A 26,241-nucleotide genomic window follows, 5' to 3' on the forward strand; every position below is an offset into this window, starting at 1 on the left:
TAGTTCCCAAATGCCTGTATACATTATTTTTAGTGTTGCAATGTACGGGCCAATTTTTCCATAGTTATCTCCTTAATATTGTTGTGAGTTCCTTTGTCGACGATAATAGTGAACATCGCATGACAGTTTAATTATTTACAGTGTTTTGATGTAAACACTCATCTAAACTTAATTATTTTAAGGTACTAGAGTATTTCCATTTTCTGCAATTGCATACTTCTGCTCCACTACATTTGTATTTTTTACTGCAGTCTATTTATTGAATACTTCTAGTTATACATAAGTTACACATAAAATGAGTTCCACCTTACCAGCTGCTATAAGATCACATTATTGCATCAATATTCATAATATAATAATGTAATACATATTATTCTGATATGGATCAGTCTGCATAACTAGTACTTTTACTTTTGGTACTTTATGTATATGTTGATGCTAATACTTTTGTAGTGGTAAGATTTGTATTGCAGGACTATAATGAAGTTTTGATAGCCTCCTTTTATTTTACTAAAATGTCAGAAAAGTTCTTCACCTCTGAAAATGTAAATTATGTAATCTAAATACTTTCTTTTCTATCTTTTATTCAAGAAAAAATATACAGTATGTATAATAATAATACATTATTAACACACAACACATTGACATCAGGGGCTACACGGTTACACATACGCAAACATTTCCCAAATTGGGATCAATAAAGTACTATCTTATCTTATCTTATCTTATACAGCAGGGGTGTCAAACTCAAATACACAATAAATAATTGGGTACTAGTCGAGGGCCGGACTGGTTCAATGTTTATTGCAAAACTTATTGAAATGAACTTATTGCACATATTAAACCTGGAACTAACAAAGCTTAAATTATTGCCAATAAAAACAACATTACACATTAAATAATCAGTTGCATTCATTTCTTATGGCTCTATCTGCAGCTTTTCCGGAGTCATTTCTTATCATTACATTTTTCCACAGGCCAACAACAGCTTCAAAAAAAACAATTTCCCTCAAAGAACAAACCAAACATGCCCTGTTGTCTCAAGAAAGAAAGTGCAGAAGGAACCATCCATTAAACTCAGTGTGCTGCTCTGTGATGCTAGCTCAAGCAGATACTTGGCATCTCATCTTGGGTGCAAGTTCATCAATGTTTGGGCTCAGGCTCTGAGCTGAGGAGACCCTCAGGATGGAGTGAAGGTGTGCGTGCAATATACCGGCTGGCCAGATTTAATAGTAATTTAAAATTATCCTGCCTGCGGGCCGAAATTAAATCCACCAAGGGCCTGATTTGGCCCCCGGGCCTTGAGTTTGACACATTTGTTATACACATACTGTATATATAAAGGTTATACAAAGTAGCATACAACGTCAAAACAAATTATATATAAAGAAAGAAATGTAAAGAAAATAATGATACAAATCAACAGCAATCATTTCAAGTATAATATCTATGAAATACCATTGGTTTTGATTGCCTTGTTGTATTTTGAAATGGTGGTGCCATATTGTTGTAATTCTATGTAAACATGGGCAACATTTGGTTTGGAGGAAGTCCATTTCTTCTTTTGAACGTGACATTTCCCTCAAACTAAAATTATATATATATATATAAATATATGTTTTACAATACTTTCATCACTGCCAAACACACTGCATGGTGACGCGCAGTGTGTGTCGCTTTTGGTAGTTGTAGTTCTACAAACGTACTACAACACCGCACGGCGTCGGCGTGCACGCACGTATTCTCTCGCTCTGTATTATTGCTCAGAAACCCAGCCACCATGGGGAGTTAAGGGGGTTAGTCGACGGGTCATTTTCGTTAATATTTAATACCAGAAAAGCTTTCCATATGCTGCTTTTCGGGGCACACAGTTCGCGCCAGTATCCCCAATGCAGCGGATTACGGGGATCGGGCTTTCAGAGACGGTAGGACGGACACTTTTGTTGGAAAACAAACGGGACGTTAGCTAGCTAAGCTAACAAGCTAACCAAAAACTAGCTAACACACCAAGCTAGCTGGCGCTGCAGCCAGTAGAGTGGAAAACGTGCCCTCGCTTTCTTGTTTTGTTTGATGTTAGATCGGCTGGTTTGTTGGTGTTAATCAGTAGGAAAGTTGCCCTTGCTTTGGTGCGAGTTAACTTGTTATGAATACGTTAACAAAGTACGCTGGTGTTGGGAGTGTTTTTGCTTTGCAGGCCCGTCTTGTGTGGTTGTAGAGTTTGTTTCTGTACCCATCCCCCCACCGTCTTTTTGCAGGCCAAGATGAATGAGATTCCCACTTCAAAGCACTGGCATTGGTGGTGGCATTGCTACAAGGCTAGCTAGCTGTCTTAGCTTGTTAACATTACACTTGGTTATTTAGATAAGGATGCCCAGCTATACAAAGTGTTAGCCAGAGGTGGAAGAAGTATTCATATAAGTAGAAATACCACAGTGTAGGAATACTATGTTACAAGTAAGGGTCCTGCATTGGCATCCGAATATACTTAAAGTAACCATAATAAAAGTGCTCATTATGCAGTTTGGTCCATTACAGAATAATATCTGTTACATGTTTTGAGTATAATTATTGGTGCATTACAGTGTTGTAAAAGCTTATAAAGGTGCAGCTAGATGTAATGACTTTGGATACTACAGGCTAGCTTGTGTATGTTGCTCCAGGTGTAACTGAAGTCTGATTTAAGTGTTGATTTACATATTTAACATCATTGATCCCAATCCGCAAAGCAGAGGTGGAGGAAGTACTCATATATTGTAGTAAAAGTAGAAGTACCAGAGTGTAGGAATACTTTGTTACAAGTAGAAGTCCTGCAATCACAATTACACTTAAGTAAAAGTACACAAGTATTGGCATCTAAATGTACTTAAAGTACCAAACGTAAAAGTAGTCGTTGTGCAGATTGGTCCATTTCAGAATAATATATGATATGTTTTATAATGATTGATCATGAAAGTGTTCTCAAAGCTGGTAAAGGAGCAGCTAGTTTGAATGACTTTGTAGACTGCAGGGTAGCTGGTGAATGTAGTCCAGGTGGAACTAAAGTCTGATTTAAGATTATATTTCACATCATTCATCCCAATCTGTAAAGTAACTAAAGGTATAAAATAAATGTAGTGGAGTAAAAGAACACCATATACTTTGAACTGTAGAAGTTTGAAGTGAAATAGCAAAGTACTAGTATCTCAGTATTGAACTTGAAATTGACAACACAATAATAAAGTGTATTTTGAGTCCTGCTAGTTGCAATTAACTAACGGTATTATTAACACACTGATAATGAGGATAATAGTGTTGTGAAATGTGTGTGGCTGCAGAAGTCAATACTTGTTGAAAGAAATATCATGTAAAGTGTGTTTGCCGCTGTAAGGCTTATCAAACATCAGGGTTAGTACTCCACGTACCTGTCCCAATCGCTGGAGCCATGTGTAAAGTTATCTCTCTGTAGGGTGCTGATTAACATTGTTTTTAAATCTTTAATGTGTATGTATTTTCTTCAATGGAAGCTCTTGTCTTTGATCCTACCTTTTAGACTGTTATACAGTTTGTGAGTTATTGGTTGGCTAGCTTACGTGTGAAGTTCGCATTTTTGTAATGAGATTATTTCATATACTTGTTCATAATCTGATGTCTCTGGTAGCTAGTTGTGTTGGTTATTAATAGTGCTTCATATATGTGTGGTCCGACACAATAAAGAGGCTGAGGGTTATCTCTACCATCTTATCTCAATGTTTATATCCTTTGCATCAACGTCCCACTTCAACCACTAACCACTTTTCTCCTTTTTATCACAGGGTGAATTGTTTGCCAGCAAAATCATTGCTACAGAGGAAGATCTGACCTCTGCTTTGAGCAACCAGAGACATGAGTGTTGTCAGAGAATTACATGGGATTGGGTTCAGGGGCGGCGGGGGGGGCGTTGTGGCCTCTCTGAGCGGCCCGTCCCACTTTACCGAGGATGCTCCGCGACCCCCTGTTCCTGGGGAGGAGGGATCTGATGTGGACCCCCCAGTCCAGTCGGTCAGCACCCGTCCAAACACTCTGTCCCAAACGCTCGGCTACCCCCCGTCATCGTTATCATCTAAAATGGGGGATCAGTCGAGTTACACGCCCTCCTCGTCGTCTGCGACCCCGCGGCGCCCCGATCTGGACTTAGGGTACGAACCCGAGGGCTCGGCTTCGCCAACTCCTCCGTACCTGAAGTGGGCCGAGTCGCTTCACTCTCTTCTGGACGACCAGGAAGGCATCCAGCTGTTCCGAAACTTCCTGTGTCAGGAAGGGTGTGCGGACCTCCTGGACTTCTGGTTCGCTTGCTCCGGGTTCAGGAAGACGAGCCAGGAGAAGAGGGCAAAGCTGGCCAAGGCCATCTACAGGAAGTACATAGTAGACGGAAGTGGGATCGTCTCCAGGCAGATCAAAGGAGCCACCAAGAGCTTCATCAGAGACTGTGTGGGGAAGCCTCATCCAGACCCTGCCATGTTTGAACAGGTAATAAAAACCCTGATGTCATGTTTTCAGAATACCTTGATCAGTCCAACAGAGGGGACATTTACATTGTTACAGCAGACAAGAGCCAAAGACAGCTTAATGTTAATTCACTTTTTATTTATTACATCATTTACAAAATACACGTCCTGTAACTGTTCTGAAGATTTAGTGTGTGTGTGTGTGTGTGTGTGTGACTGTGTGTCATCGTTGCTGTGCAGGCCTGCAGGATAACATGACACCCAAAAGTACCAACATTTGCTTTGATGGCAGCGCTGTCTGCAGACCTGTGCTGCGAACATAACTCTTCTCACTTGTCCTCAGTACACAGCAGGGGACCAGGTGTTTGTGGCCTGTGTCTATGAAGCCGTCTTAGTTCAGTTGTACGTTTACTTCTAGGTTTGACCAACTTGATAACACAGGCTGCGTCCTTCATGATGTGTAGTGAGCCTTTGAACAGTGCAACAAATTGTAGAGGGTGTTCTCTATTTGGATAAGAACATGACCAATTGCATTTTGAAGCATAGAGACGTAGTAACTATCCATGAAAGATTATTCACGCGGACGGGAAGGTTAATCCTGTTTTCCAACAACAGTTGCTAAATGCTTTGGAAACATCCGGTACTTCCCCATTTAAGAGACATTTTAGGCGGCTGGATATAAAGCTAGACCTGCATCCTTGCAGTGAAAATGCAGTTCTAGTAAATGAGTACATCAAAGGTTCCTCTGCTATGTTTTGTGGTCATAAAAGTTCGTCAGAGTTTTTCAAGTGTAAAAACCCGGCCAGTACTCAATTTATATGTTTTACACATTGGGTTTTACATAGAAGTTGTTGGTCATACACTGTCAATACTTTTTATAATTGTGGTGTAAAAGAAATGAAGTGATGACTACCATTAAGCGTAGTGACCACTTGGTTATAAGACCTTCCTCTGGCATTAGCTCAGTAACTGTATCCCTACATGGCCTTTTGTTGAATGTTGATGTACACACTAACACAAACTGTTACTTCACGCATCACCTGCCCCAAGAGTTAGGTGCCAAAAGTTTAGACGTCAACATTGAGCTTTTGTAAATACTGCTAGTTTCCAATATTAATCCAAAAATAATCTTGCTGTTGTTACACCTATATACTTGTTCTGTGTGTTAACTCGCGGTGTTAGGCCTGGAAATGTGCAATGCCAATGTGATGTTTAAGAAGTTGTTGGAACGCTGGTTATGAAAAACCAAACGGTGATTTCCAGATAACAGAAAAGACTGGTTGGACCTGTGGTTGTTTAGCCGGAAGAAAATAAACATAATGCAGGAGCCAAGTCAAAACCTTTACATACCATTAACCTGGAGTCTGAGAATAACATGTTTATTGATGAGAAAATAAATGAAGATATCTCCTTTAGGCATCATTTAGTTTTCTACAAGCTCTGATGTGTGACGGCTGCTTGTTTGCTCCAGGCTCAGACAGAGATCCAGGGCGTGATGGAGGAGAACACCTACCCTCTGTTCCTGAAGTCGGACCTGTACCTGGAATACACTCGGACGGGAGGGGAGAGCCCCAAGCCGAACCCCAGCGATCAGAGCCCTTCATCGGGGCCCGCCAAGCCCGTGCCGGGGTACCTGCCCACCCTCGCTGAGGACGAGGAGTGGAGGTGAGATCAAGCGCCACTAATGTGTTGTAATGCACAGGATCCATGTCTGGCATGTAGGATCATTCAACAATAAAATATGGCTTCTTTTTTTTTTTACATTCAAAGCTTTTATTGACTTTGTTTTGTAGAGAGAGATATATCCCTAAAAAATCGTCAATTTTAATACTATTTAGTTTGTCAATGTTTTGAGTAAATAAATGTTGTTAAATTGAACTCGTACGTTTCATCAACATAGTTACATATCGGCAGCAGTTTAAGCTAATAAGGGAAACAAATGGTAAGGAAATAATACTACTTTTCTTTAGTCTTCTAGAAATATTATACCTTTTTTATATAATCATTTATAAAATGGTCGCTGAAATTGATTTGAATAAATGTCAATTATTAGGGATGCTCCGATCGATCGGCCGAGAGCGATCGGTGAAGGCCGATCAGGAGAGCCGATCACATGACGTAAAATACATGACACTTTTCTCTGTGCGCGGCAAAACAAGCTCGCCGACATGGCTTCACCGGTCTGGCAGTATTTGAAGGTGGCCGAAAAAGACAATAAAATAGCGGTATGCAACGTGTGTGAAGCAGAAATCCTGCAGCTCCGCCCGCTGTGACGGACCGGTGAGCGGAGCGAAACACACACTAAGAGTTAGACCTAACACACTTAGCTATTTTATCTACCTCTGGAACAAGCTAAACTATGTTTATTCTTCACTGTCGGGTCACTCACTCATTACTGGATCAGTGAGCTGCATGAGACGATAATGACAGGCTGTCAGGAGAGAGAGAGGGGGAGAGCCAAAATTCCCGATCGGAGCGTCCCTATCAATTATGTTTATGTTAGGGCTGTCAGTCGATTCAAATAGTTAATCGCGATTAATTGCAAATTAATCGCACATTTTTTTATCTGTTCTAAATGTACCTTAGAGGAATCTTTTTCAAGTTTTTAATACTCTTATCAACATATGAGTGAACAAACATGCTTTATGCTAATGTTTGTTCATTATCATTTTATCAATGACAAATATTCTCATGACTATTAAACATAACAACCTCTGAACATTAAAAATATCCGCCTCAATTCAACCTGGAACCTCTCTCATACAATTGTGTGTGTGTATGTGCACCTCAAGGCATATGCTCGAACCGGAGCTGCCTGGACGCTGCAATCATGTTGCGCACTATCCGTGCTGAGTGTGCTGACTTCTCGTACAATGTCCCACTGTCTGGCTTCCTGCATAAAGTCAAGTGCTCAGAGCAGTTGTGGCGAAATGTCGCTCCTCTGTTTTCATTTAAACAGCTCCATATCCGTTAGCGCAGCTAGCTAGCACCAGATGCTAACAACAACAATGCACGTAAGGTCTCTCTCTCGCTCGCTCGGGCCACACATACACACACCCTCCCGGTCCTCCCAACAGCCAGTCGGTGCCTGCCGGTGAGCGTGGAAGTGTGGTCTGCCACAAGCGGGCGGCAGGAGCGGGGCTGTCAGCATCAGCTTGTAGATGGTATTTTAAACTCGATGCACTCTGAAACTTCGGGGCGGCCGAGGACAACAAATACACATGCGTTAATCGCGTTAAAATAATTAGTGGCGTTAATTTTTTTTTGCGTTATTAACGCGTTAACTTGACAGCCCTAGTTTATGTTAAAATGCTGCTATACCTCCATGCTAATACAGGTGTGTGCCTCCCTCTGTGTGTTGGAAAGCACACCGTTTTTTGAACATAGTAAAGAAAAATAAATGTCTTCAAGTCTATTAATACATGTTGGACTTTTGCTTCAGTGAAGAAACTGGTCCAATCACTCTCATAATGTGTAAAATGATGATGAATGCTTGACCAATGTCTTTTTCAATGTGGTCTTAGGTGTGGAGGAGGAGGGAGGGAGGATGACGAGGAGAAAGATGAAGATGAGTGTGAAGACACCCCGGCTGGAAGGCTGACTCAGAGCCTGCTGATGCACACAGCCCCACAGAGATCCTCCGGCAACAGGAGGAGGCCGGACAGCAGGGAGTACAGGTGTGTGTGTGTTACCCTAACCATCACATCATCATTTACCATTATTTGAGTTTTCATTTTATACCAACATGTTTAATGAGCACAGTTTTGCAGTAAATCATTATGGTGCACATTCAATCAGTTCAATTTAAAGACACTTTTTTCCTATACATTCACCTATAATAAGAACACAAATACATAAGTACATTTCAACCTAGGACTCTGTAATTAAAACATTGTTTATCAACTTGAACAGTTAGGTTGTTGCACCTTTATTTAATTAAATATATATATATATATACATATACAGTGGGGCAAAAAAGTATTTAGTCAGCCACCAATTGTACATGTTCTCCCACTTAAAAAGATGAGAGGCCTGTAGTTTTCATCCTAGGTACACTTCAACTATGAGAGACAGAATGGGGGGAAAGAATCCAGGAAATCACATTGTAGGATTTTTAATGAATTAATTGGTAAATTCCTCGGTAAAATAAGTATTTGGTCACCTACAAACAAACAAGATTTCTGGCTCTCACAGACCTGTAACTTCTTCTTTAAGAGCCTCCTCTGTCCTCCACTTGGTAACTGTATTAATGGCGCCTGTTTGAATTCGTTATCAGTATAAAAGATACCTGTCCACAACCTCAAACAGTCACACTCCAAACTCCACTATGGCCAAGACCAAAGAGCTGTCAAAGGACACCAGAAACTAAATTGTAGACCTGCACCAGGCTGGGAAGACTGAATCTGCAATAGGTAAGCAGCTTGGTGTGAAGAAATCAACTGTGGGAGCAATTATTAGAAAATGGAAGACATACAAGACCACTGATAATCTCCCTCGATCTGGGGCTCCACGCAAGATCTCACCCCGTGGGGTCAAAATGATCACAAGAACGGTGAGCAAAATAGAACTTGTTTGGTAAAAACTCAACTAGACGTGTTTGGAGGAGAAAGAATGCTGAGTTGCATCCAAAGAACACCATACCTACTGTGAAACATGGGGGTGGAAACATCGTGCTTGGGGGCTGTTTTTCTGCAAAGGGACTAGGACGACTGATCCGTGTAAAGGAAAGAATGAATGGGGCCATGTAGCGTGAGATTTTGAGTGACAACCTCCTTCCATCAGCAAGGGTATTGCAGATGAAACGTGGCTGGGTCTTTCAGCATGACAATGATCCCAAACACACCGCCCGGGCAACGAAGGAGTGGCTTCGTAAGAAGCATTTCAAGGTCCTGGAGTGACCTAGCCAGTCTCCAGATCTCAACCCCATAGAAAATCTTTGGAGGGAGTTGAAAGTCTGTGTTGCCCAGCGACAGCCCCAAAACATCACTGCTCTAGAGGAGATCTGCATGGAGGAATGGGCCAACATACCAGCAACAGTGTGTGAAAACCTTGTGAAGACTTACAGAAAACGTTTGACCTCTGTCATTGCCAACAAAGGGTATATAACAAAGTATTGAGATGAACTTTTGTTATTGACCAAATACTTATTTTCCACCATAATTTGCAAATACATTCTTTAAAAATCAGACAATGTGATTTTCTGGACTTTTTTTTTCTTCTCATTCTGTCTCTCATAGTTGAAGTATACCTAGGATGAACATTACAGGCCTCATCTTTTTAAGTGGGAGAACTTACACAATTGGTGGCTGACTAAATACTTTTTTGCCCCACTGTATATATAACTGGTTATGAAAGCTTAAACACAAACAGGACACATGTGATGAGTGATTTTGCTAACTTCTTGGAAGGAAGCCCCCTGGAAAGTGATTATAAAAAAACTGCAGTGCACCCTGGGAATGTAGTTTGGCCCTAAAATTGTGGAGCTCTACAGGTCTACCCATTTAGATTTCCACGTGTGACTTAAAATACCTCGAACTGTACTTCGCAAAATAACCGGGAAGAAGATTATAGCGTGTTGAAAAGCTGAATATTTTCTGATCATTGAAATAAACATCCCACTGCTGAGTTAAAAGCAACCAAACAATTATAGATTGTATTCATTGCAATAAAAACCCTGAGATGTCATCCTCGCTCTACGTGTATTCTTGTCAGCGTGTGCATGGATGTGAACATGTATCAGCGTTTGATGGTGAGCTCACTAACCTCTCCTCTCCTCTCAGGCCGTGCAGGGAGCCGGTGAACCCGTACTACGCTAACATGGGATACGCTCGCGCTCCAGCCACCAGCGCCAACGACAGCGAGCAGCAGAGCATGTCGAGCGACGCTGACACACTCTCACTGCCCGACAGCAGTGTGTAAGTGCATGCACACAGTCACTAAACTATTGCATACATGTATTATTCACACACCTCTTCATATTACTTCTACTATTTAGAAATATTCATGAACACAGTTAGAACTACATGTATACAATTTAACGTTTTCAGACTGTAAGTGTAAATATGCACATTGACATTGAATTGTACCTCGTTGCACTGTCATCGCTTTTACCTCTGCTTTTACCACTCTTATTTATTTGTGTCTATTTTTTACTGCAGTGAGATTTACCAAAGAAATGTGGTTGTACTTTGTATGATGACAATAAAGATATATTCAATAGAGTGCCACAGTGACGCGTCCTAAAACCCGGAAGTAAACTCCTTCCGGTTCCTTCGACAAAAACGCTTTAAAAATAGCTGGAAATAAGGTCTGTGGTTGAGACACATTTAAGAGACGGATCACGTTTTGTTCAGCCGGATACTCTCCACATGTCTACCCTACTTTTATCATTTTCGAATCTAGTCGCCAGAAGCAAAATGCTAACGTTATGCTTTAAACGAACTACAGCAGGGTCGCTGCTTCAACGTCACGCCAACTTAAGATCCATATTCAAACATACAGATTCTAAATGGTACAAGTTGAAGTGTTTGTTTCAACAGTTTGCAGGAGGCAGGAACTTGCTTTCAAGCTGAACAGGGCAAACAAACTTAGTGGGAGTGTTACGTGTTCGGCGTAATGACGTAAAACGGCCTCAACAACTTCTGTAGTCCTTTTCAGCCACTTGTTAACAGCCATCGTTTTTCAGACACGTAAACTCTTCAGAAATCCAGTGGGGTCACTGCTGATGTGTTTAATGTCGTAGATAGGGAATGGTACCGAGCCCCGGTATTAAACGGGCCCCGGGGCTAAATTATGAAAGACCGTGGTACCGTTAAGCTCCGACGTTAACAGTCTTTTTATCGGTACTGGAGACATGTAAAAAATATATGTATTATTGTTACACAAACATTATATTGCAGTTTTAGTGTCGCCAACTCCGTTTCTAATACGCAAAAAGCGTGCAAAATGTGTGTCTTTAGTATTTTCGATCTTTCCAATCCAGGCGAGAGATCTCTCTCCCCCGCCTGCTTGCGAGGGGGCGGGGCAGTTTACACACATGCGACTGCTACATGCAGCAACACACACACACACGGAGGAGATGGCGGAGAGAACGCGCTCCGAGGTGTGGTTAAACTTTACCCGTCTCGATGTGGACAATCCTCGTTACCAAAAGTGCAATAAGAGTTTAGCGTAAGGGCGGTAACACGAGCAATTTGTCTAAACATTTATCAAAAGTGCTCCACATTCAGACGGAGGAATGCACCGGGTTCGACTGTCTTTCTAGCAGCTCTGTAGCTCCATCCATGAGTAACGTTTCCTCGTCAGGTGTTATGTATGCTAGCAGCAACACACAGAGTTAACTACATTATACAAACATGGGTTAATGATGAGAGGTAACTGAGTTATTTAGTTTGTTAAAGTTTCAGCTATTCTGTACATCACATTATTTAATATGATTTGTTAAAACATTGTTGTTTCTTTTGATGTGAAATATTATGTATTTAATTTAAATAAAAAGCAATGTTAGTTTTGTTCACAATTTGTTTAGTTAGTTTACCTTATTTGTTTCTGCAAAAGAACCGATAAGAGTACCGTTAAAAGACCGGACCGATAAGCGGTATCGATAAAAGTAGTAGTACCGTTAAAACCTTAACGCTACCCATCCCTAGTCGTAGAACAAAACGTGCTCCGTCTCCTCAATGTGTCTCAACCACAGACCTTATTTCCAGCTATTCTCCAAAATCCTATGGAGAAATCCCATTGCTTTTTTGTCGAAGGAACCGGAAGTGGAAAAATGCGAACTTACTTCCGGGTTTTAGGACACTGTGGCACTCTGTTGAACAACAACACTGGTTTCAAATTGAATTGATGGTTTAGGTCTGTGTTTGATAGTTGTTTACCTTTGTGTGCAGAGATGGTATTCCTCCATACAGATATCGGAAGCAGCATCGTAAAGAGATGCATGAAAGTGCCAAAGCCAATGGACGTGTGCCCCTACCTCATATACCTGTGAGTCACACTGACACCACATAAACTCATACCTGTCTTCATGTAGCAACAGCAGTAACATTAATACACCTGTTGACCTTTATCGTCAGGGGGTCCGCGGGGTCTTAAAAAGTATTAAAAGTTGATAAATCAATTTAGCGAAAATGTAAAAGTATTAAACAGCATTTTCCAAGGTATTACATTTTGTAGCTTGTTTTCAATAAGTATATAAAGTGTCCAAAGAGGTTGTATTCTACAGTCTGCCTGAATGTAATCATTGCGTAGGTGTGTAGTGTGATTCTGTGTAGTTTATTTCTGGCATCCCGTTGGATTTGACGTCATCTGAACAGGACATCGCACGCTCACTGCTTGATAGCGCGAAGGTCCGTTTACGCCGGTTGTTAAGCAACATCGTTATGGGGAAATGCAAGTTTGCGTCCAAATGGTTGGAAGATAAGGAGGAAGGACAATCCATACTGTATATAGTCAATGTGAGGTGAAGTGTGTAACAATGTAACCGGTTAGAACTCAAAGTGACGATGAGGTCTTAAAATGTATGGAAAGGGTCTTAAAAAAGCTCTTAAAAGGTTTTACATTTGACTTCAGGATTCCTGCATAGACCCTGATCAACGTAAATAAATATATTTATTCAATAATTAAATCACATTGAGATTGTGTCCTGGCTACAGAGAAAAACGGTACGTTATACCAGTAATTAAATGAAACGTACAATAATAAAATGGCAAGGTTTAGCAACACACAGAAATATTAACGAAATGCCGGAAATATCCTCGGCGCAGATATAAAAAGGAAATGAAAATACAATGTTATAAAACAGCCACACCTTTAAATAAATTACCTCTGACCAATTTTTTGTATTGCCCTATTGACATCGGTATGTGGAGTTTCAGTCTCTGTGCCAGACAAATCTTTGAAGGCTGTCTCTCCAAGATTAGTCTTTACTGCAGGAACGTGTATGTTAAGAAAGCCAGGCCTGAAAACTGGTTTTATAATTATAACGCCTCAGGATGAGGAGTCGCAGAAAATACGGCCGTTACTTTTTAAGTAGTCCTTTTTATAGAATAATGGAGAAAAGTGTTTAGTTTGTCTGACAGAGAGGGCAGACATGGCTGTTGCAAAGTTAATTATTATAACCGTCGCAGACAACAAACGGCTGATTATGCATCACGTTGTCAAACATTTTTAACATACTGAGAAAAACTATCATTTACTTTGTACATCTTTATTAGTAGTTTCATGGTTATTACTGTTTTTCCTGCCTAGATTAGTTGCTAATTCACATATAATTCACAGAAATGTAATCTTGTTTTACCCCTACTGTGTAAAGCAGGGGGGTCAAACTCAAATACACAGTGAGCCAAAATAAAAAAATGTGTACTAGTCGAGGACCGGACTGGTTCAATGTTTATTGCAGAACTTATTGAAATGAACTTATTGCACATATTAAACCTGGAACTAACAAAGCTTAAATGATTGCCTATAAAAACAACATGAAACATTAAATAATCAGTTGCATTCATTTCTTATGGCTCTATCTGCAGCTTTTCCAGAGTCATTTCTTATGAGTACATTTTTCCACAGGCCAACAACAGCTTCAACAAAACTATTTCCCTCAAAGAAAAAATGATGAACATGTATTTGTTGTCTCAATACAGCGCACGTACCGCATGCCAAAGGACATCCACGTCGAGCCGGAGAGGTTTGCAGCGGATCTCATCGGCAGGCTGGAGACGGTTCTCCGAGAGCGAGAGGCTCAGGAACGACTCGAAGAGAGGCTGAAGAGAGTACGACTGGTGAGTGTGTCCCTGTGTGTGTGTGTGTGTGTGTGTGTGTGTGTTCCTCGTGATGTGATTCGTCATGCCAGTTATTCACAGTGTTGGTGGTGTTCTCTCAGAAACACTTTATTATTGTGAAAATCACAGCAAGTCCTTCACAGATATTCTTTTTTTAATGAATGACACTATTCAATCGGTACATACGGTGCTGGAAGTCCTTGAAAATGTCTTGAAGGTGTGCTTTGATAAAAATGTGCTTTACACTTACAACTTAGATTCAATAGCATGCCACGCCTTTTTTAAAACAGGTGACTTATTTTGAAAAATGAATGTTTAATTCCCCGTTTTAAGCTGTTATTTCATTTTTTATTTCGAAAAACGTTTATTGTGTTAACGAAGTGCAATAGTGTCATGTATACGATGCATACATATGTAGTGGTAGTTTAACACAAGGTACAAGAAACAAAGTTAGCTGTAGCGGGCAAACAGAAAGAATAGCTCATAAACAAACTAGCCCTCCGTGAATGATCCAAGTTTCCTCATATAATAGTGTAATCACTACAGTGTATAGATCAAATAAAGCACTCGGGTCTCAAATGAAAAGCCAGATAGTTTCTATATTCCTGTATATTAGTTTGGTAAGGGCATTTCATCGTTGAAAAGTGACATGCCTGAAAAGTGTTGAATTTGACCATTTAAAAAACATTTATGACTTGTAGATCAGTTTGTTCAGCCCATTTCCCTCAGTCTGTGTATTTTAAATTCAACACTAATATATTTCTCCCAACAGGAAGAGGAGGGTGACGATGCTGACGTCTCGGTGGCGGCCTCCGTCTCCTCTCACAGTTTACCCCTGCTCCCCCTCCCCTCGTCGGCGTTCCCCCCGCTCTACGGCGCCCGTTACTCGGAGACCACCGCCAACACGGTCGCCACGTACGGCGGCCTGGTTGCCATGGAGGATTCCCTCGACGACGACCCGGAGTCGATCCTGGACGAGCACGTGCAGCGCGTGATGAAAACGCCGGGATGTCAGTCGCCGGGGGCAACGAACAGCACCTTAGGAGGAGGGGGCGGTCGACACTCTCCCCCAAAATCATCCCGTTCACCCGACGGGGGGATCGGACCGCCTCACTGCCCTCCACACAGAGGGGGGGGCCACAGTCTGCCTCCTGCGGGGGTCAAAGGTGAGAAGCGAATCAAAACACAAACACATTACTTTCTGTGTGACTTTTTTTTTTTAAACAGTTTTTTTTTAAACTTTTTACAAATCCTGACATAAGACTTTTCCATTCAAATGACAAATAATAATATGGTAAAACAGAATATGAAATCAAATAAAGTAAACAATTAAGTAAAACAGTTACAAGTTAAAATAAGGAATAAGATAATTATAAAAAAAATATTTTATTAATAATTTGACACAAGAAGTGACATCTTTAGCAGAGCAGGATCGGTTACACGGGGACATTTTCCATAATGTTCTTTTGAAACTCAATTAAGTTAAAACAACCCTTTTCAACTAGCTAGACATCCAGGTATCCTTTAACACCGTTCCACCTTTTGATGAAGGAGTCATTCTCATTTGTAGACTTTAATGACTTCTTAAATGCCATTTTCTTAATGTCTTTCATTTTTGTAAAGCCTGGTGTTGAAAGGTGCTATATAAATAAACTTGCCTTGCCTTGGACATACTGCTGTTCTCACTGGGTTCCTGAACTAAAGGCATGGAGAAACCCTGACCAACAATGTGTTACTCCGTCTTTATTTTATGTCTTTCACTCACTGCTTGTGACACTTAGTCTCAAGCCCAGTGGTTTTCATCTGAAAGCATGCAGCCACAGATATAGGGTCTAAATGGCTTCAAAGTGTCCTAAAACCGCTGGAGCGCTGTTGTTTTTAGCAACATTTATTCAAACAGGAGGAATAAAGTGCTGTTAGGGGACATTTTCAGCAGTGGAAGAACATGTATTGATACTTAACTGAATGTTTTAAACAGCCGGACAGAGATGGGATTAATACTGTTTTTTTTTTTTATCCTTTTGTGGGATTTGTTGACTGAGAATATTACCATCCTTAGACTGAAATATAAAGGCCGTGACAAGTTTACAAACAAAACATTTCCTCTTGTGCCTGAACGGGAGAGATTCAGGTGTAGAATCATGAATGATTACAGACACAAGTACTCGATTACAATTGTGTTTTCTTTTTATAATGCAGTGTAAAAATGCATTTTTCCAGATGCCATCACTTCATCTTAAACTGCAGCCGTGTTATTGTGTCACTAATGGTCTCACTGTGTCTCAGGTATGCATCACAAGCAGCTGTATCACCACAGAGGGCAGGAGGAGGCTGGCTCTCGCTCTCAGGCGAACCCCATGTGGAACGGAGACCCTGCCAGTCAGTACGCAGGGAGAAGTCGCAACTACGCCGACGGGGCTGGAGCCAGCACGCACGAGGGCATGGGCTACAGGTAAGACAGTCTGTTTAAATGTGCTGACATGTTGCTCTCTGTGCCGTTATAAAGGAGGTGAGGTCTCCTGGAAATCAGCTTGTTAAAGTTGGCTCAAGAATATCAATATGTGTCCTGGTAGAGAACATGGAAACAGACTTGATCTATTTAAGCTGTGGTCTGTAACGATAATACAAACAATGGGGATTATATTAGCATAACAAACAATTGTAATACAACAAACTTTATGCAGTTAGGTAAATATTCATAGGCGAACAAGGACTATTACAAGTCAAACATATCAACAACCAAGTTTCTGCTTGATAACTGCACTCAATTAGGCTTACAAGCTACAGAAATCACTGTCAGAGATTTTAACTTGACTCACAAACTCTTATTCTAGTGTACGATCACATATACACACACTCACCCTTATGCACATATGCACAACAAGCAAACGTATCATTCCACATGTAGGCTTTCTTACAGTCTTTTGCTCAGATGACCTGACTGTATGTGTTGTGTGGTGTGTCTCTGCAGTAGTAAAGGCAGCACGCTGTCACGGCGAGGCTGTAAGAAGACATCGGAGACGCCGGGCAAAGGAGAGGAGAGCGGGCGAGTGACGGAGGGCCAGCCGCCGATGGAGGATCTGGAGAGGAACCAGAAGATCCTGCAGTGGATGATGGAGGGAGACAGACAGAGGAAGACCTCTCATGGGTGAGGAATTAGGGCCGAGAATCAACAAAGTCAGACCGGAGGACCTTTTTATTATACCAGATTAAATTAAGGATTTTGTTACGGATTTCACGATCGACCATTTGCAACTGATGTGTCATGCTTAATGTCTAAGAGATATAAGGAAATCTATCAAAAAGCGCACTCACACTTCAATTGGGTTCGCCAAAGAACGCTTTGAGCAGCATATATAGAGATATGGAGATATTCTTTAAGTCCCCACACTACTATGTTATCAGCTAGTTTTCCATAAAAACAGGATTCAGGTGACTATTAACCAAGATGTAAGCATTTTTTATAATTGTAATAATACATTTTTTTTGTCAAATGCTGTTTCAGTGGTAAAAAATAAATAAATAAAAAGTAGTGGTGCACGATAATTATTGGCCCGATATTAGGAATTATGACGTCATCCCGATAAACCCGATAAAAGTATTAATAGCCCCGATAATATACAATATATTTTTTGGGTAAAAAAAAGAATAAATACTGCGGTGTGGGTGGATTGGGATGAGGGGCGCTTGTTTTTCACTCGTCTCCTCCCGTTTTGCCAGTACTGTGGTATTAGTGGTTTAGGAAGAGGGGAGTTTTTCACAAATCAAGCACTCCCTAACTCATGCCTGGCTGTGACGTAAATGGTGTGCGGCCGTGAAGCCAGGACAGTAAACAAACATGTCGCCGGTAGTATGGGACTATTTCAAAGTTTCAGAGTTAGATAGTTCGCTTGCTATTTGTATTAACAAATGCAATGCAGAAGTTCCACGAGGAGGGAAAAAGGCAACGAGCTATAATACTTCCAATCTGATTAGTCACCTGAAACATCGCCATCGCTACGGTGGTGTGTTAAAAGCTACAAAGACGCCTGCGCTGCTAAACTAGCGGCGAATCCAAAGCCAGCTGCAAAGGCACGGGGGCTTTTACCTATCGACGAGGCTTTTGAAAAAGGCAAGAAGTTTGCCAGAGACCAGAGACGACCCCAGGGTTAGTTTTGTTCATAGTAGTAATGCTCATGTCATTTGCTCACTACTAGTCTTTTTTTTACCACCAAGTGTGCAAAAACTACAGGTACATTTAATATATATATATATATTATATTATTATCGGTTATCGGTATCGGTCTTGAGAAGCAGGAAGTTATCGGTATCGGTTTCAAAAAACCAATATTGTGCATCCCTAATAAAAAGTTTAATTAAAATCGAGTAATGAAAAAACTTTTAGCACAAGGACACAACATTAGTCACCAATAGAAGCAAGTCTGAAAAGGTGAGTTTTGGTCAGTGTCTTAAAGTGGACCTATCATGCAAAATGCACTTTTTGATGTCTTTTATACATAAACATGTGTCCCCGGTGTGTCAGGGAACTCACGCAGCGTCAGAAAATAAAACCCTCTCTCTTTTCCTCCGTACCCAAATCACTAAAAACGGGCTCAACAGAGCTGATCCAGATTTGCGTCCGATATGACGTAATATCGAAAATGTGGACCCACGGCACTATCAGAAAGTTGCTATCAGAAACAATGCCCGACTGTTTTGGACGTAATATGGTCGGTGTTTACATTAGCATCGCTAACACTCAGAGCTAACCTGTACTGGAGAGCATGTGTGTGAAGAAGCAGGAAATAAAAAGGAACTCACCTTGTGGTATAACCGGCAAGAGAGAAAGCCTTTGAGCTCCAGACTGTTTCAGAAAGAGTCCTTGATAATCCATGATATGGCGTTTCATCACGGCAGTATTTAGTTTAGACAGTAGCTGCCGGGTCCCGCATGAGCTCAGCCCCCTCCTTTTTTTTTTTTAAAGCTTTATACCCAGAATCAGCACTTTTGAAACAGGAAGTGAAATAGAGGGGTATGAGGCATGGCTAGAATGGGTGACCTGTTTGGTATTTTGAGCAAAACACTTCATAGACATGTTTTTTATATATCTGAGACCTATGCTATTGCCTAAAAATAGCATGATAGGTGACCTTTAAAGGTGGGGAGGTCAGTGCAGTTTCTGATTGGTTGTGGGAGTGAGTTCAGGGGGAGGGGGGGGACGTCTGTTTAAAACAACAATTTACTATGTATATCTGTATCAATCTAAATGTGGGCAAAATGTGTATATTTGTAGCCCTTTGACATTATTCCTGTTGTTCTCCCAGTGGCAGCACCAGCAGCTCGAGGAGGGGGGGTCCCAGCAGCGAGTCGCCGCACCCCACCTCAGTGGAGCGACCCGGAGCCGTGCACCCCTGGGTGTCGGCGCAGCTGCGTAACAACCCTTCGTCTTCAGTGTCCCCCGCCCTCCCCGGATCATCGTCCACTCAGGTCCAGCCCTCGCACCCCTTCATCCAGGACCCCGCCATGCCCCCCAACCCGGCCCCCAACGCCCTCACCCAGCTGGAGGAGGCTAGGAGGAGACTGGAGGAGGAGAGGAGGAGGAACGCACTACAGCAGGCCAAGCAGAGGTGGGTGTGACGGGGGATTTACCTGTAAACTTGTATATAGACTTCTGCACAATTTCTATTTATTTTATTTACTTGCACTTTTATCTGTTTCATTGTGTTGCACTGTTGGAGGAGCCTGTGACCGAAGAATTTCATTGTCATAACTACACTGTAGCTATGACGATGAAAGCCTTGAATTAGTGATGCATTGACTATTCGGACACAGGGCGAAACCGGCCGCTTGTTTACACATTTGATATATTTTCTTCTGGGTTAAAAATGTAAACACATGCTTCTGATTGAGGCTATTAGTGCTTCTGCAGACTGTCAAACAATACACATCGTGTTGTTATAAGTTACTAAGTAGAAAAGATAGAAAAATGCAACTTTATAATGACTGCATTTTCTGAAGTAAAAATGTAAAAAATAAATGGAATTACTTACGAAGTCAAACAATTAAAAAAACATTATCCCTGTGAACATTGCACATTTAAAAAGTGAGAAATGGACCTGTAACTAGATGCAATGTGGAATAAAATGCCCATTTTCCAAGAAAGAAAACATTTTTAAAATACATACTGTCAATATAGTTTTTTATAAGAAACACAATCTGAATAAGCAAATAATTGAATATGTAGTTTATGCTTAAATACACATTTAAATCTGACTTGTTGAGAAATCTGTGCATCTGTACCCCAAATTTTAAGTGGTCTCTGTGTTGTGTACTTGAGTGTTTCAATACGGATCTCTCCTTCTTCCAGGCATAAATCGTCTGGTAAGCGCCAGGTGTGTGAGAACATGACCGTCGCCTACTACTTCTGTGGAGAGCCAATCCCATACCGAACATCCGTCAAAGGCCGCGTGGTGACTCTGGGCCAGTTCAAGGAGCTGCTTACCAAAAAGGGCCATTACAGGTGAGGACATGCATCTATATAAATATGTATAGATTGTGTTAGAACATCACGTTATTTTCTTTGTCATTTAAATCTTTATTGTCACATTGTACATGGCAATAACATGCTGGTTACAATACCATTACAATCATGTAACAAAAGGCCAGCAAGGCAATACAATAAAAGGGATATGTCTTCATGTTGTTATATTCTTGAAGAGACATGTAGCTATTAGCTATTGTTCCAGTCAAATGTCTTTGTTTTGAGTCTTGTATAGAGTCCATTTTCCCCACTTTCTGTTGAGTCAGTTCTTCCATCAAAAAGGTTTCTTCCACGATTGGTACCCATCGTTGGCGGTGCTTTCCCAATTCTTAGTGATAGCTTTCTTGCTGGATATTAGCAGCATTTTTGATCACTTGCAATTAGGGATCCTCCGATTTCCAATTTTGGGGCCGATTTCCGGAATCAGTATCGGCCGATTCGATCGAGTGGGCGGGGCCTATGGGGATCTTCCATTTAAAGTGATGTTTAAAACTCCGTTAATGGGGCTCATTCACTGGCGCTTCCACAAACAACAACCAACATAATTAGTACATTCAAATGATGTACATTATTCACGTTTACATTAACTTTGGAGAATAACACGGGAGAAATGAGCGGATAAGCTAGCTCTCTCTTCCTCTCTCTCCCTCCTGACAGCCGGTCCCTATCCGTCTCATGCAGCTCGCTGATCCAGTAATGAGTGACCTGACAGTGAATAATAAACATATGTATGACTAGTTTAGCTTGTTCCAGAGGTAGATAAAATAGCTAAGTGTGTTAGTTCTAACTCTTGTGTGTTTTGCTCCGCTCACCGGTCCGTCACAGCGGGCGGAGCTGCAGGATTTCTGCTTCACACACACATTGCATGCCGCTATTTTATTGTCTTTCGGACACCTTAAAATACTGCCAGACCGGTGAAGCCATGTTGGCTTGTTTTGCCGCGCACAGAGAAAAGTGTCATGTATTTTACGCCATGCGATCGGCATTTTTAGAGAGCACCGATCAATCGGAGCATCCCTACTTGCAATCATTCCTCAGTGCATTTACATAAATAGATTACCAAACAACTTTTAGAAACGTCATACCAGAACATCACGTTTTAAATGAACTATTTGTCTCGGTGTTTGGCTCCTAGATACTTAAGCATCTCTGTTCCCTGCAGGTTTTACTTTAAGAAAGTGAGCGACGAGTTTGACTGCGGTGTGGTGTTCGAGGAGGTTCGGGACGATGACGCCATCTTGCCCATCTTCGAGGAGAAGATCATCGGGAAGGTGGAGAAGGTTGACTGAAATGTTGGGAACTGGAAGATGACGCAGAAATCGGTGAAAAAAAAGATCATTGGAAAAAAGGAGATAAGAACATTGGATAGAAATCCAACCGGGAGGAGTGAAAGAAAGTAGAAAGATGGAAGAAGCAACGTGTGACAGAGGGGGGGGGGGGGAAGATGGCGCTGAATGGTAGACGCTCGAGTATTAAGGAGGTCGGTTATTTGTATGGACTATCTGGATGTCGTGCCTGGATCAAACCCACATAGAAGCAAAGACCACATGAAGCAGGAGCTGAGGAAAAAGGAACATAAGTTATTTCACCTGTCTTGTCTCCACTGTGGATATTCGAGGAGCGCTGTTGAAAAAAGAAATCCGACCGGTCTTCCACTGCGATGGATGGAAAACGGGTGAAAGGTGGAAGGAGAGGAGAGAAAGTAGTCTTCCACTTCGGCTCTGGAGGAGTCTAATCCTCCGCAGACCATTACGATGCTGCTACATTACCACGGAAACTCTTCAATCGGTGCTCGGGACGGTAAAGAAAGCAGTTTTTTTTAGTTTCCATTCGGGAGTCTCGCTGCCTTTTCGCTGTCTCTGTTCCTCATCAGCTGGAGACGAGAGGACAGAGGATTTTATTGGAGGAGCCTGCTAAGCCTGCTCCTCCTCTCGTTGACTTCATAGCCTCAAAAACGTTCTCACCCTTGATTCCTAGATGTCATGTAGTGACCTCTCACATCCACACAACAACAGTTCTCTACATAACTTGTTTACCAAAGCTACATATTTTTGATAAGACAAGTATCCTAGCTACTTGTGTCATTTTATTTGAATTGTGTATGTACAAGGCAGGTACTATTACTTATAAATGCAGCCTAATTTCGTTATATCTCAAACTTAATGTTGTATTATTGTGTATGTTTTGAAGCTAGTTCATTAGCCATTTCAGGGCAGCCTTTTGTTTGTTTTTCCTCTATGATGCACCCCTGCAGCTCACGTCTGTACTGTTTACCTGTGAGTGTGTACTTCTGTTCTCCTGCGCCATGGGTTTTAATTATAGGCTTTTTCTGTATACACTCTTATGAAAAAGAGCTGTGCACACTCCAGTTGTGCCGTCTCTGACCACAGTATCACACCGTCACCACCTCATGTTTTTCTGCTACACTGTACGTAGCTCCGCACTCAGTCTAGCTGCCTGCCTTATGGCCAGTGCCATTACAATCGAGAGTATTCTGAACGTGTTGGTGAGTGTGAAAGCCTGTGCTATGTACGCCTGAACTCAGCCAAAGAGCATTATGCGGTGCGTCCCTTATGCCTCCATGCGTGTGTCTGTGCAGTCCAAGTCCACGAGCATCAAATGTATTTGTTCATCATGAGCAGAAGGGAGTCTTCTTCCTCTTGCAGATCATCCAACTTGAACCCTTAACACTGAGCTTGACATTTGGGGAACTATACATTTTTCGCTGAGAGTAAGTTGAGAAAATGTATATCACTCATGTCTGTACGGCAATTATAAAGCCGCAAATAGCAGTTGGTTAGCTTAGCATAAAGACTCAAACAGATGGGAAAGCTAGCATGTCTTTGTAAATCGAACAGACTAGAGCTGTAACCACATATTCTTTATTGATTTATCTGCCATATCATTTATCGATTGATCAATTTGTCTGTACAAATATTTAAAAATAACTTGTTTCTTGTGACCAATCGTTGAAAAATCGTTTACTTGGAAATGTTGCCAATAGTAACAGCAAATTTGCTCGAAACTCAAACAAGTTTCCTCACATTTCTGCTCACAAATTATGTTCAATCATTACCTAAATACTTTCCCGTTAATTGCTTAATCCGTTCACAGATGTGAAATAACTAAATGTTATGATTTAACAAGTTGAGCCTTTACGGTGAACGTGGATTCATTCTTTTCCCCTCTGTATCCAGTCTTTATGCTAAGCTAAGCTAAATGGCTGTAGCTTCAGATTGAACACAATTTTCTTCCCCAAATGCCAAACTATTCCTACAAACCTCTCCCATGGTTTCAGTCCTGCAGAATATCATAAAGCACCGAGCAGACAGCGCACTGATCTCACACCAGCTGTGTAAGCTGAATGTAATTAGACTTTTAAGACTTTTTAAAAAAAAACGTTTACCCGCCTTGTCCTCAAAGGAAGTCCCCTCATTGGACCTGTCATCGTGTCCTCGGTCCTCGGCGCTGATCTCAAACCGTCAGCCTGTGTTTTGTGTTATCTATGCTGGTAGTTCATTGAATGTGTTCATCAAACAAAAAGGTCCTGACGTGCGTCTCGCAGGAATGTCAACGTTTCGGCCCAGTAATCTGAAAACACATGTGTCCTCACTTCAGCCCATTATGCCTTCAATATGGAATTTAAAATTTAGATATGTATTTGTTTATAAAAAAATGTAATTTTAATAATCACCAAGCATGTTCTTTATAAGGAATGTTTTCCTGACGAGTTGAATTATCTATTTTGTTTTAATGTGTATGTGCGACCTGCTTCGGCCCTCTGATATATCTGATCTGTTTCGTTAGAAAGCCCAGGGACAGTTGAATGACGTTAAGTTGTTTCTTGTGATTATGATTCGATGGACAAAACAAACAACTGTTGTGTTGTCAATTTGTGTGAAACACAGTGCCTTTATCATGTTATCTTTCAAAAAATATCTTTATTGAACCAATCCATGATTTTTAATGTTTAAGTTTTTATTTTCAGTCAGTCCCGTTGTTTTTTTTAGCTGCAACCATGCTTGCTCACTTCTGTTCTAGATCCTCTGCTGTAAATATGTACATTATCATTTCATACGTGTCTTCAGACCCGCACCACAAGTCCACGGTGTTTCTGTTTTTCAAAGGTAAACGCCAAGATGTCACTGTGCTGGTTCCACTTGTACATTTCTTTTAAAAAGGTACTTCATAATAAAGATGTTGAATAAACACTTCCTATCCTTGCATTTGTCACTGTTCAATTAATTGTCCTTATTTAGAAAATAATAATTATAAGCTTTCCTTTTTACCGTGAATAAAGCCAATGACTCCTGCAGTTTATGACTTTTTCACTGCAGATACTTTGACTTTTCAAAGCAGGAAAAGCACATGTTAATGTTTAATGTTACTTCTAACATTAAATGCAGCTTTGATCTAATTAAAGTGCTCAATACCAAGACCCTAAAACTGAAGCAATACCTATAAAGAGTTCTATATCATCCAGTAAATATAGTGGAGTGGAATCTTTATGTTGCTTTAAAGCAGGGGTGCCAAACTCAATTTCCTCGCGGGCCACACTTTAATGATGGCTGCACTCAAAGAACCGGTGGTAACTTTAAGACTATATAAATATACATCGATAAATATATATAAAGTAATGTATCATTTTACAATATTTCCTCTGCATTGGATTATTATCGGATAGGGTAATAACTTCATAATGAACTACGTCTGAAAGCAGAAGTCTAGGGAAAATCATTGCAAGTAATTGAAAGTCTCTTCAGTGCGCATCTCACAAAATGAGATGCATTGTGGGACATGTAGTTTATATGCAACGTGCTGTAAAGCAGCACGTAACCTTATAATAAACGTAGTATACTCTTTGCAAGCTCACATACAATTAAGTGGCGGGACGGATTTGGCCCCGGGCCTTGAGTTTGACACCCCTGCTTTAAAGTGATATACTTAAGTAAAGCATGTTGTTAATAAATGTTACTTTCTACCACTGGGCAGGATAAAAGAGACACCGGAGAAGCTAACACAGTTGCTCGTAGTTACTGAATGATATACATTTTCAGCAGTAGGTCTACTGTAAATAAACACAGCAAATGTATATGGCAAACAAGTATCTTCTGTGCAATATAATAATCTCTTTTTATGCCTCCATGAGGATTATGCAGAAGCTGCACTTGAACTCCACCTTTTTTTATGTCTCTATGTTAGTAAAAGAAATACAGAAGACATTGGTAATATCAATACAAAATTAAACAATAATAAATATACAATGCTATGGCACATTATTAATTTATACAAATGCATCAAATGAAAAGCACAAATTCAGTGTCCTCATTGCCCTTTTGTTTTTAAGAAAAGATAGTCTTCATGTATTGTTTCATTTTTTAAACCAAATAAAATCGTAGTCAATAGTATGAATAATTAAATGACTTGCATAGCCTTTTAGAATGGAGAACATGTGCATTGTTATTCCTTTTTCAAC

At 40.9% G+C, this 26,241-nt stretch overlaps 1 protein-coding gene across 1 annotated transcript; it reads left to right on the forward strand.

Moving 5' to 3' along the window:
* The first annotated feature begins 1,730 nt into the window (after positions 1 to 1,730).
* Positions 1,731 to 24,989, forward strand: LOC117533835 (axin-1-like). Its single transcript, XM_034197800.1, has 13 exons — positions 1,731 to 1,925; positions 3,792 to 4,485; positions 5,935 to 6,128; positions 7,988 to 8,140; positions 10,244 to 10,378; positions 12,356 to 12,452; positions 14,108 to 14,245; positions 15,018 to 15,411; positions 16,532 to 16,697; positions 17,217 to 17,393; positions 19,549 to 19,851; positions 20,592 to 20,744; positions 21,928 to 24,989. The coding sequence occupies exons 2-13, from the start codon at positions 3,862 to 3,864 to the stop codon at positions 22,052 to 22,054; spliced, it is 2,661 nt and encodes an 886-aa protein (XP_034053691.1). The 5' UTR covers positions 1,731 to 1,925; positions 3,792 to 3,861; the 3' UTR covers positions 22,055 to 24,989.
* Positions 24,990 to 26,241: the final 1,252 nt, after the last annotated feature.

Source organism: Gymnodraco acuticeps, unplaced genomic scaffold, assembly GCF_902827175.1.
Source record: "Gymnodraco acuticeps unplaced genomic scaffold, fGymAcu1.1, whole genome shotgun sequence".
Classification (NCBI taxonomy): domain Eukaryota; kingdom Metazoa; phylum Chordata; class Actinopteri; order Perciformes; family Bathydraconidae; genus Gymnodraco; species Gymnodraco acuticeps.

Excerpts from the sequence above, each read along its gene's own strand:
- LOC117533835 (XM_034197800.1), top strand. The coding sequence starts at position 3,862 with ATGAGTGTTGTCAGAGAATTACATGGGATTGGGTTCAGGGGCGGCGGG. Across the intron at positions 8,141-10,243 it reads CCGGACAGCAGGGAGTACAG|GCCGTGCAGGGAGCCGGTGA; the intron begins GTGTGTGTGTGT and ends CTCTCCTCTCAG. Across the intron at positions 19,852-20,591 it reads CTACAGCAGGCCAAGCAGAG|GCATAAATCGTCTGGTAAGC; the intron begins GTGGGTGTGACG and ends TCCTTCTTCCAG.